General features: G+C 40.9%; 1 protein-coding gene across 4 annotated transcripts in view; it reads right to left on the reverse strand.

The window, feature by feature from the left end:
* Positions 1-12,594, reverse strand: part of KIF3A (kinesin family member 3A) — a 63,375-nt gene continuing 50,781 nt past the window's right edge. For all 4 annotated transcript variants that reach the window (XM_070076093.1, XM_070076092.1, XM_070076091.1 and 1 more), the window contains 7 exons: positions 12,187-12,367; positions 11,867-11,977; positions 9,734-9,859; positions 8,196-8,249; positions 7,817-7,885; positions 6,516-6,640; positions 1-3,346 (listed from right to left, as the gene is read on the reverse strand). In XM_070076093.1, the coding sequence (XP_069932194.1) occupies positions 3,298-3,346; positions 6,516-6,640; positions 7,817-7,885; positions 8,196-8,249; positions 9,734-9,859; positions 11,867-11,977; positions 12,187-12,367 (715 nt within the window). In that variant the 3' untranslated portion in view covers positions 1-3,297. The remainder of the gene's footprint in view (positions 3,347-6,515; positions 6,641-7,816; positions 7,886-8,195; positions 8,250-9,733; positions 9,860-11,866; positions 11,978-12,186; positions 12,368-12,594) is intronic.

A 12,594-nucleotide genomic window follows, 5' to 3' on the forward strand; every position in this document is an offset into this window, starting at 1 on the left:
GGCACTTGGTAAAAGATTTTTATTTCTTATTTAACCATGCTGCTTGTAAACATACAATACTGATATAATACAATTTGAACAAATACAAATTATACATAAAATAAAATGCAAGTGTGGCTTTCAAAATCAATGCAACAAACTCATTGTTCAATTTGTAATTCTAGCCAATATACAGCATTGTAGTAATGCTACTGAAATTATCAATGATTTAAGTCAGAATACAGTGTAAGTTCAAAGGCACGAGGAAGACCTATGTTTTTTTCTAGTATTTTAGAAACAAAGATAATTAAAAATGAAAACAAATGTACATGTGAGGAAACTGGGAAGACACTGGCCTTCTTAAATGTAAACTGTCCCATTCCTTAATTCATGGCCCTGATGCAAAGACATGGACTTTCCTTCAGGCGAGCTAAGGGGAAAGATTAGAAGCAAACTAAAAAAAACAAAAACAAAAACGAGCAAACAACAAAAAAAGTCCCGAAACCATAATAATTTTTAAAGCACACTGCAGACAAAGTAGCACTCCTCTCTCTGCTAGCACATCCTTAAACTTCTTGATGCAGAAAGAAATCACCCTTTTTCCAGAAGGTAAATAACACAGCTTGTTGAGCGGATTCTATTTACAGAACAAACGTGCAGACGCAGATCCCTACGCCCTTGATTAATCTTATATTTACAAGAATCTGAACAAAAACAAGGAATATGATTATATTTTAAAACACTACCTATTTTTATATATAATTACAGGGTTATTAAAGAATATACTATAAACCCTAACATTTGACCAAAGCTCCTTTTAATAAATAAATATTACTTCTTAAATTAAATGGAAAAGAGAATACTCATTCAAAAACTTATTTATATATATGTGCCACTCATTTCATTTTAAATCTGCATATTTATTTCACATAAGGAGCAGGTTTGTTCATCTATATTCATTCACGAAATTAACACTGAAGTTACAAAATACTTCATCTGTGGACAAAGGCACAGTAAACGTGAAGAAACCACAGAACTCCTAGAGCCGGAGTTAAATGAACAGCTCCAAGTCACTGCCCATATTTTCATTCCATATCCAAGGCTGGCTTTCATGGTCAGTTTCCTATCTCTCAGGATGAATATTTAGTATTCATCTGATGTAAGCATTGTCCTAACACAAATGCTCAAATGATAACGCAGCCTGCTTCAAAAATTTCTCAGTATTTTGACTTTTCATAGATGTGTTTTCCTTACTGTGTTGGGGTAAAACAGAAAAAATATGTAACAGAATAGCTTAAATTTCTATAATGTTCTAAAATAATTCAAAAGTTATTCGTTTTCTACCTGAATTGCTAATGGTTAAAAAGAAGCAGCATTGATCTTAAAAATTAAGATTTCTGTAATTACTAACACTTACAGATGCATTACCAAAACATGTAACATTTGTCAAGATATACTGTCCCAAAAACTCTTACAAGACACATGTTCACCTCAAGTTTTTGCAGTATCAAAGAAGGGTCCCACGGAGCAGTTATCAGCTAGCTATCTTACACCCACAAAGAAAATGCCACCAGCGAAATGAATTCTCAGGACCTAGGAAATACTCACCATGCACAGGCCAGTTAATATTCCACTTCCGGAATGCACTTTAAACTTATGGACACATTTTTACCACCACCTCACCATCTTCCACTTTCACTCATCTCCACACTATGTGCCCATTAGAAATTGCAAACCAATATTTAACCAAACCGATAATAGCTAATAAATACTAATTTGAGAGGTTTAAAACTTGCAACCAATGTATTTCAAAACTGATTACATAATTTTAAAGTGTATTTATTTTAAAGGCAGAAGCAGGCAAAGAGAGAGAGAGAGAAAGAGAGAGGAATCTTTCATCCACTGGTTCATCCCCCAAATGCCCGTAACAGCCAGGCCTGGGCAGGACAAAGCCCACATCCAGGAACTCCATCCAGGTCTCCCGCACTTACGCCACCACTCGCTGCCTCAGGGATGCATCAGCAGGAAGGTGGGTCAGAAGCACAGGAGTCAGGAATCAAATCAGCACTCTGATACGGGTGGAGTCATCCCCATCCATGGTTTAACCCACTGTACCACTCTGCCCATCCCTGATTATGTAACTTAAAAACCCACAAAAGATACTTTAAGTGGTTCAGGAGTAGTAGCTTAGCTTTCAAAAAACATAAAAATGTTTTAAAGCATTCAATCAAAGAACAAGTAATTCTATCTATTACAAATTACTATAACACATAATTTGTATTTTTAAAGGAATATGGTTTAAGTGGGTTAACCAACATAGGAAATTCGAAGAAAATTTTATTGTTATAAAATAAGAACAAAACCCAAACATGGTGTTTTAAAAGATTAAAAGATGATTTTTTTTTCCTTGAATGATTTTTTCTGGAAAATGCAAACCCTTCTAAATTGGAAGACACAGAATCATTCCCACCAAAATCTGGAATCAAGCAAAGCCAAGCACCCATAGGCCACACTTCAAAGTGAACCTTTAGAAAACACATGTCCAAACACACACAAGTGGCCAGTACTTCAGCTTCCTAGCTTTCTGTACCACCTGTACTTAGGTACAATTCCGTGTTTTAAGGGAACATGAAACAAGAGCAACAAAGGAAGTACACTTGAATTCAAAGTGAAAAAAAGTCCAGATGAAACACAGCTTCACCTTTAAAAAAAAGTATGCTTTCAAAGATTGACTGATGAATCATAAAATTTTCTACGGAAGACCACTAAGACCAATCATCTTACACTTAAGATGCAACGAACATTAGTATAAACACTAGGACTTACTGAAGCAGGCTGGGCAGGAGAGTGTGAGGACAGAATCATTTCTCAGCTATGCACCCCAACATTCACATCTAACAGCACAACACAGGACAATTCAATCTGCTACTTCCCATGTGCAAAACAGGACACACTTTTTTACTATTTTGAAATTCTGGTATTTAAATATACGTAAGTTGAGTAAATCACTAGCAGATTTATACATACATCTAAACCGCCAATCTATATAGCACAAAAAGCTCCTCCAGGCTCCCTACACAATACAACTGAAGAGGAGTGTGACAATTTGAACAATCACCAGTTGTACAATTTCAGTATGTCATATTAACTTAATATATACAGACTAAACGTTATTAAGTAAATTATTTCCAGTCTTACGTCATGATTTACAGCTTCCATTATTTGAAATTACACAGACGTCTTCAATGTTTTAATTAAAGATTTTGTCCAGCCATGAGAATATCATTAATTTTTATTGTAACTTCAAGTCTATAACATTTACTGTAGCAAAGAGTCAATCACAGTTTCAGGCTTTGCAGAACGTTTTCTGTTTGGAGAAGAGAAAAGGACAGCACAAACGCTTTCTTAGAAGGTGGAAACACAGACACATCCTGTAGCAGACACACAGCGTGGCCGGAGCCCAGAAACAGGTCAGCGTCTGACACTGAGCAGGCTAGGGAAGGTCACCTTGAGGAGGGACAAGAGGCTGCCACCCCACTCCACCATGCCAGAGCTGTGAAGGGACGGGCAGACGATAGTTTCCACTTTCTACACCATGTGACCAGGCCAAGTGAGCTGTGTGGTTGCCAAATATTCAGGTGAATCCCTTGATTATCTCTTGTGGCAAATACTTTCATATGTATGTATGAAAGTTTGTAACCTCTCACCTAAATGCTAAAGAACATAAAAATGTGTATACTTTTTGACAGGCAGAATGGACAGTGAGAGGGAGAGACAGAGAGAAAGGTCTTCCTTTTCTGTTGGTTCACCCCCCGCAATGGTCACCGCGGCCGGTGCTGATCCGAAGCCAGGAGCCAGGTGCTTCTTCCCGGTCTCCCATGGGGTGCAGGGCCCAAGCACTTGGGCCATCCTCCACTGCACTCCCAGGCCACAGCAGAGAGCTGGACTGGAAGAGGAGCAACCGGGACAGAATCTGGAGCCCTGACCAGGACTAGAACCCGGGGTGCTGGCGCCGCAGGCAGAGGATTAGCCTAGTTAGCCATGGCGCCAGCAAAAATGTATATACTTTTAATATGCAACTAACTCCAAGTGCCATTATCCCTAAATTATAAGTGTTAGGTTATGTCTTTGAGGTGATGTAACACAAAAACATTAAGACCATATACAACTTCTCCCTACATACAACTTAGAAGTCCAGGTACTTAAAGCAGGGAAAAAGCAGGTTTGTTTTTTTTTTTTTCTAAGATTTATTTATTTATTCAAAAGGCAGAGTTACAGAGAGGAAGAGGCAGAGAGAGAGGTCTTCTATCTCCTGGCTCACTCCCCAAATGGCCACAATAGCCAGAGCTGGGCCAGTCAGAAGCCAGGAGCCAGGAGCTTCTTCTGGATCTCCCACATGGGTACAGGGGCCCAAGCACTTGGGCCATCTTCCACTGCTTTCCCAGGCCATAGTAGAGATCTGGATCAGAAGCGGAGCAGCTGGGACTCGAAGCAGCACCCATATGGGGAAGCTACGCCACAGCGCTGGCCCCAGCTCGTCATTTTCTAACATTTCAGGAATTTCAAGTCTTAGAATCACATGGAATATGCTGAATACCCCTCAGTGAAGGGAAGGGAAACAAGAAATAAAGCTCTAGCCCAGAACTCCCACATTCTGATTTCCGTGGGCTTATGTGATGATATATAGATACCACCCAACAGTCAGAGTTGCACCCAAAAGAGCAGGAAAGACAGCCAGAGAAGCTTCCCTTCACTGGTCATTCAAAAAAATCAAAGTTCTTGGGGAATGCTTATGATAGGAAAGCTATTCAAAATAGCACAATATGTTGGAGTCTAACGAGAAAAACTAACCAGCAATTGATCATAATGAAAGGACTAAGAGTCAAAGGGAGCACATAAACAAGTCTAGTATCTGCTAACACTAACCGATAGAATAAATAAAGGGGAGAGTGATCCAACATGGGAAGTGAGATACTCAGCAGACTCATAGAATGGCGGATGTCCTAAATAGCACTCTGGCCTCAGAATCAGCCCTGAAGGCACTTGGATCTGGCTGAAAAGCCCATGAGAGTATTTCAGGCATGGAAAGCCAAGACACTCTGGCAAAAAGATCTCTGTGAGTGAGATCCCAGTGGAAAGAACAGGTCTTCAAAGAGGGAGGTGCCTTTCTCTGAAGGGAGGAGAGAACCTCCACTTTGACTATGACCTTGTCTAAACAAGATAAGAGTCGGAGAACTCAAGGGGCTTCCATAGCCTTGGAAACTCATGACTGGTGCATAGGGAGATTACTGATGCCATAAACAGGAGTGTCAATTTGTAAAGTCAACAACAGGAGTCACTGTGCACTTACTCCTCATGTAGGATCTCTGTCCTTAATGTGCTGTACACTGAGGCTTAATGCTATAACGAGTACTCAAACAGTATATTTCACTTTGTGTTTATATGGGGGTGCAAACGATTGAAATCTTTACTTAATGTACACTAAACTGATCTTCTGTAAAAAAAAAAAAAAAAAAAAAAAAGAAATTATCAATTCCCAACTTGACTCTCACTGGGATTAAACATGACAATAGGTCTGATCTGATTTCATCATCATTTAAAAAAAAATCATCTATTATTTTTCACTTTATGTTTCTGTGTGGGAACAAACTGTTGAAATCCTTACTTAAGGTATACTAAGCTGATCTTCTGTATACTAAGATAATCGAAAATGAATCTTGATGTGAATGGAAGGGGAGAGGGAGTGGGAAAGGGGAGGGTGGTGGGTGGAAGGGACGGTATGGGGGGGAAAGCCATTGTAACCCATGAGTCGTACTTTGGAAATTTATATTCATTAAATAAAAGATTAAAAAAAAAATCTATTTTATCTGAAAAAAAAAAAAAAAAAAAAAAACTAACCAGCATTTCACTAGAAGATGTAAGAATTCAGGAATTGGGGGCCGGTGCCGTGGAGCAGCTGTTAAAGCTGCCGCCTATAGTGCTAGCATCCCATATGGGTGCCAGTTCAAGTCCCAGGTGCTCCACTTCCAATCCAGCTCCCTGCTATGGCCAGGGAAAGCAGTAAGAGATGGTCCAAGTCCTTGGGTCCCTGCACCCATGTGGGAGACCAGAAGAAGCCCCAGGCTACTGGCTTTGAACTGACATAGCTCCAGCCGTTGTGGCCATCTGGGGAATGAACCAGTAGATGGAAAACCTCTCTGTCTTTCCCTCTCTATCTCTCTGCCTCTGCTTCTCTGTAACTCTGCCTATCAAATAAATAAGTAAATCTTTTTAAAAAAAATAGAATTTGGGAATTAAATAAGCAAACAGGTGATCCATTATACATCTGGGAAGAACAGAATAGATTAAAAATAAATTTTACAACTCAGGAGTATTCAAATTTTTCACTCAAATTGTAATTTTATAAGAAATTTGATTTTTAATACATCAGCAAAAATATTTCTCAGGCTAAATAAGTATATTTTACCTTTCTTTAAATGTATCTAATTAGACTATCTCAATGTATTCACTGCATGGAATTTAAGAACAATCCTTACCTTCTCCCCGTCTTTGGCCTTGCTTTACCCTTTGAAGTCCGTGGCCTTTCTAATTTCATCAAAGACTGACGCAGACTCTCCTCAGTATAGGCAAGATACACATGGGAAAGGTCCACTTCGAAGGGCTGAAGGAAAGAAAGAAACAAAGCACTCTCACAGCAGAGTTAAATCAGATTTGGGGGCAAACTTTAAATACTGAAAACATTTCTAAAAAACAACATAGAAAACAAAAGCAAACAAATATCTAAAGACATCTTCAAGTCCCAATATCTATAAAATGTTCAATATGGATGGGAATTGTGGTGCAACAGGACATCTGCTTTCCATGTTGGAGTACTTTGGTTGAGCCTTGGATACTCAGCACTTCTAATCCAGCTCCCTGCTAATGCCCATGCCATCCAGGTGGAAGACCCAGATGCAGTTCCAGGCTGCTGGCTTCTGCCTAGTCTAGCCACAGCTGTTGCAGGCATTTGGGGAGTGAACCAGCAAATGGAAGATTCTCTCTGTCTCCCATCTCTCATCCTGCCACTCTGCCCTTCAGGTAAATAAATCGTAAAAACTGGGGCCAATGCTGTGGTACAGTGGGTTAAGCCACTGTCTACAGGGCCAGCATCCCACATGAGCACCAGTTCGAGTTCTGAGTGTTCCACTTCCAATACAGCTCCCTGCTGGTGTGCCTGGGAAGGCAATGGAGGATGGTCTAAGTGCTTGCACCCTGCACCCACGTGGGAGGCCCAGAGAAAACTGCTGGCTCCTGGCTTCAGTCTATCTCAGACCTGGTCATTGTAGCCATTTGGAGAGTGAATTGGTGGATGCAAGATTGATCTCTCTCTCTCTGTTTCTCGCTGTAACTCAGACTTTCAAATACAATAAATAAATCTTTAAAAAATGTATTCAACAAAAGTTTGGTGAATAAGAAGCCCTGACACACTATAACTTCCTTAAAGGTAGAGAAAAAGTGTTGCCATTTTCCCTAAAGCTACTCCCTCATCTTGGTGACCCAGGATCAGAACTAATTTTGAAAAGAAAGACTCATTGTACTTTCTAACCACAGCCCCATTGCCTGGAAAGGTGGTGAAAGGAGAACTCCAAAGAAGGACTTTCTGTTAGTCTTCTGGTAGAAATGGTAAGTTTCCCATTATGATTGACAGGACTAATAATTACCCAATCATAGAGCAACTATTTCCAAAACATTAGTCATTTTCAAATACAGCCTATTAATAGATACCAGGCTAATAACACAATTTAAGGATCCATTTCTATAAAGAAGCAACTGTATTTTTTTTTTAAAGTAATCTTACATCTTTCTCCTTTTTATCAGGTACTGGAGTTTGCTTCCTCATGTTATTCCCTGTGTAGGCAACACATTTCTCAAAAAAAGAAAAACAGAAGGGAGAGAAATGTCATAATTAGTAATCAATACTATAATCTAGGTAAATTACTGCGAGATACACTGAAGTTACACTAGTAAGACAGAAAAGGACCCAAAACCATTCAGCCCACATAAGGCATGGACTCCTGCCTGCTCTCTGTGTTATGGTCAATTAGAACAACATCCCATCCACATACTGGATTCTTATCTGACTCACACTCTGGAACTTCTCCCTCCCCATGGTAGCCAGCACAACTCCTAGCAGAGGAAGGACTTCAGCAGTACCTCATGAAAGGTGCAACACTCACCAACTGCCATTCTCCAATGTCTTCATTCCAATGGACATAATTTTCAATCATTTCCTTTAAAAAGAGTCAAAACCAGCCTATATTTAATGCTTAATAACACTTAAAATATTGAAAAATATTCATAGTACTTTTAATAATGTAAATGATGACAGTTAAATCTTGGAATGGGCATTTTGCCTAGCAGGTGAGATGCCCACGTTCTACTCTGGCGCACTTGTGTTCAATTCTCAACTCTGGCTCATCACTCCAGCTTCCTGCTGGTACAGACCCTGAGGGGCTGCGGAAGAGGCTCAAGTAATTTGGTTCCTGCAATTGGAAAACCTGCTTGTGCTCCTGGTTTCCAGCTTTGGCCCTTGTCCAGACCCCAGTCATTGCAGGCATCTTTGAAGTTAATCAGTGGATGGGAGCACACAACCTTGCCCCCTCCCCATATATAAATTCTTTTAAAAATGTTAAGTCTTAGGGGCCAGCACTGTGGCACAGTGGGTTGGAGTGCTGACATCAACGCCAGCATCCCATATGGGTGCTAGTTCAAATCCTGGCCACTCCACTTCCAATCCAATTCCGTGCTAATGCACCTTGGAAAGTAGTGGAAGATAGCCCGAGTACTTGGGTCCCTGTACGCACGTGGAAGACCTGGATGAAGCTCCTGGCTCCTGGTTGCAGCCTGGCCCACCCCTGGCCATTGCAACCATTTGGGGAGTAAACCAACAGATAGAAACTCTCGCTCTCTCTCTCTCTCTCTCTCTGTGACTCTGCCTTTCAAATTAATTAATTAATCTTTTTTTTTTTTTTTTTAAAGCTAAGTCTCAGGGCAGGTGCTATGGCATAGTGGGCTAAGTCACCTCTTAGGATCGCCTGCGTCCCCTATCAGAGTGCCAGTTCGAGTCCCAGCTACTCCACTTCTGATCCAGCTCTCTGCTATGGCCTGGGAAAGCAGTAGAAGATGGCCCAAGTCCTTGGGTCCCTGGACGTGTGTGGGAGACCTGGAAGCAGCTCCTGGTTCCTGGCTTCAGATCGGTGCAGCTCTGGCCATTGCAGCCAATTGGGGAGTGAACCAGTGGATAGAAGACCTCTCTCTGTCTCTCTTTCCCTCTCTGCCTCTCCTCTCTCTGTGTAGCTCTCTCGAATAAATAAATCTTTATAAATAAATAAATAAAAGAAATCTTAAAAAAACAACAAGAACTAGTCTCCATAAGCAGGGAGAAATAGCACAAGGGTTTTATTTATCCTACTTACATGATAAAGGATTTGAATTAATATGAATAGGACTTACACCTTAAGTCTAAACTGACACAAACCTGAGTTCCTCCAAAGAGCTGAGAAATTCCTATTTGGATACTTAGACACTCAGAGAGAGTTCCATATTAAAAAAATTAACAACTAAAATAAAGCTCGATGGCACTCATTCTGTAAAATTTAGGGGCAATAATGAAGTGTAAATATTTACCATCAATGACCTTAGAAATTAAATTTGCTTGTTTCTTAGCCCCAGTCAACCCCTAGTAACCATCTAGGTGAGAGAACTTTTCACATACCTGATAATCCTGAGGTATAAAATTATCAATAATAAGCATCTGAAGTCGAAGCTCTCGGCTTAGTTGCCGGATATTCTCCAATAGGCCTTCTATTTCCCTCTGATGTTCTTGCTGAAGATCAGCCATCTACCAGAAAATTCATGGAAATATTATTAATAAGCAAGATGTTAAACACAAAATAGTTACACATGACCGAGGAAACTGATTCAAGAGGCCTTGTGAGACCTTACCCAGTTCTTATACAAAATTATGGATAGAAAATGGGGCTGGCGCTGTGGCGCAACAGCCAGCATCCCACATGGGCACCATTTCGAGTCCCAGCTGCTCCACTTCTGATCCAGCTTCCTACTAAGGCACCTGGGAAAGCAGCAGAGGATGGCCCAAGTGCTTGGGTCCTTGTACCCATATGGGAGACCTGGTTAAAGCTTCTGGCTCCTGACTTCAGCCTGGCCCAACCCCGGCCGTTGTAGTCATTTGGGAAGTGAAGAGGTACATGGAAGATATCTCTCTCTCTCTCTCTCTCTCTCTCACTCACTCTCTCTCTCTCTAACTTGGCCTTTCAAATAAACAAACAAATAAATAAAATCTTTAAAAAAAAATATGGGTAGAATGACACTACCTCCATCTATTCATATTATTAGTTAAGGAGCAAAAGTTTAAAAGCTAAAATTAGTTTAATAGTTACAATTAAAAATTAAACATAAAGGAAAAATTTTATTTCATTAAAATCAGAAGCACATATTAAACTTACTTACACACTTTTTTTTTAAGATTTATTTATATATTTATTTGAAAGTCAGAGTTAACAATAAAAGGAGAGACACAGAGAGGGCTTCTACTCACTGGTTGACTCCCCAAGCAACCACAACAGCCAGGGATGAACCAGGTGGAATCCAGGAGCTTCATTTGGGTCTCCCACCTGGGTGGCAGGGTCTCCAGCATTTGGGCCATGTTCTGCTGCTTTTCCTAGGCCATTAGCAGGGAGCTGGACAAGAAGTTGAGCATCTGGGATTCAAATCAGCACCCATGCAGGATGCCAGCATAGCAGTTGGTGGCTTAACCTGGTCACACTACAACACCTGTCCCTACTTAAGAATTTTTACTCAACAAAACTTCTGGGGTGGCATTGTGGCAGAGAGGGTTAAGGCTACCAGCAGCAATGCTGGAATACCATATGAGTGCCGGCTTGGGTCCTGGTTGCTCCACTTCCAATCCAATTCCCTGCTAATGTACTTGGGAAAGCAGTGGAAGATGGCCCAAATGTTGGATCCAATACCCATGTGGGAAACCCAGATGGAGTTCCTGATTCCTTGCTTCAGCTTGGCCTAGCCCTAGCCATTGCAGCCACCTGGGGAATGAACCAGTGGATGGAAGATCTATCTTTTTAAACTGTCTTTCACATAAATAAATAAATCTCTCTTTAATCATATTTATTTATTTATCTGGAAGACAGAGTTGGAGAGACAGAGAGACAATCTTCCATATGCTGGTTCACTCTCCAAATGGCTATAACAGCTGGGACTGGCTCAGGCCTAAGCCAGGAACTTCATCTGGGCCTTCCATGTGGGTGCAGGGACTTAAGTACTTGTGTCATCCTCTGATGCTTTCCCAGGCACATTAGCAGGGAGCTGGATCAGAAGGGGAGCAGCCAGAATTTGAACCAGCATCCATATGAGACACTGACATCACAGGCAGTGGCTTAACCCACTTTACTAAATGCCAGCACAAAATAAATTTTTTTAAAAAAGGGACTCCTTTTTAAAAATTCAGAATTTTACTTGAAGGTAATGTTTCTCGCCTTTATTTGAGAGGCAGATAGGCAGAGAGAGAAGGACAGACAGACACACAGAAGAGAGTGCATTCTCTCATCCCCGGGATCACTCCCCAGACGCCTGCAACAGCCAGGACTGGGGTGCGCAGGAGCAGGCAGCCTGGGATTAAATCCAGGTTTCTCACATGAGTGGCAGGTACCCAACTACTGAAGTCATGACTTCTGCCTCTCAGGGTTAGCATTCGCAGGAAGCTGGAGTCAGGAGCTTGAGCTGGAATCAACCCGGGCACTCTGATGTGGGATGAGGTATCTCAGCCTCTAGGATAAACAACTGCCCCATAAGTAATTTCTAAGAGACTGACCTCCGACTTTGCAGCCATCAGCATTGTCCACACTTTCTTTAATTTCTTGGTCTTTCCCTGTGCTTCTTCTTGCAAACTGGTATATTTTTCTTCAATATCCAAGCGTTCTTGCTATGGCAAAAATTGGTAATCTTCACAAATTTTTTTGTTAAATCACAAATTCAGTTTTTTTACAAATCATATGCTCAGCAATTACTAACTTCAAAGCAATCTATAATTCTGCTTTAAAATTTCATTAAGAAAATAACTATTTAGCTTTTTATTTAAGAAGTTAAATAACTTAGGTAAAGTATTGAACTAAGAACACAAAGTCACATCACCTCTTTCTCCTCGAGTTCTTTGCGAAGTTGCTCTGCTCTTTTCCTCCTTTCTTCCAGCTCCATATTAGATTCTTCAAGAAGTTTTTCTTGTTCTTCAGCTTTGGCCAACAAATCAACACCACCAACAATGACCTTCTTCTCCAGTGCAGATAATTTTTCCAGCAAAGACTGATGCTCTTGTCTGTTGAATAAAATCAGAGTATTTTAGGGGCCATCACTGCGGCATAGTAACAGCGCCACCTGTGACACTGGCATCCCAAATGGGCACCAGTTGGTATCATGGTTGCTCTGCTTCTAATCCAGGTACCTGCTAATGGCCTGGGAAAAGCAACAGAAGATGGCCCATGTGTTTGAGCCTCTGCCATCCACAAGAGAGACTCAGATGAGGCTCCTGGATCCTGGCTTCAG

The sequence above is a fragment of the Oryctolagus cuniculus genome, chromosome 6 (genome assembly GCF_964237555.1).
Source record: "Oryctolagus cuniculus chromosome 6, mOryCun1.1, whole genome shotgun sequence".
Taxonomy (NCBI): domain Eukaryota; kingdom Metazoa; phylum Chordata; class Mammalia; order Lagomorpha; family Leporidae; genus Oryctolagus; species Oryctolagus cuniculus.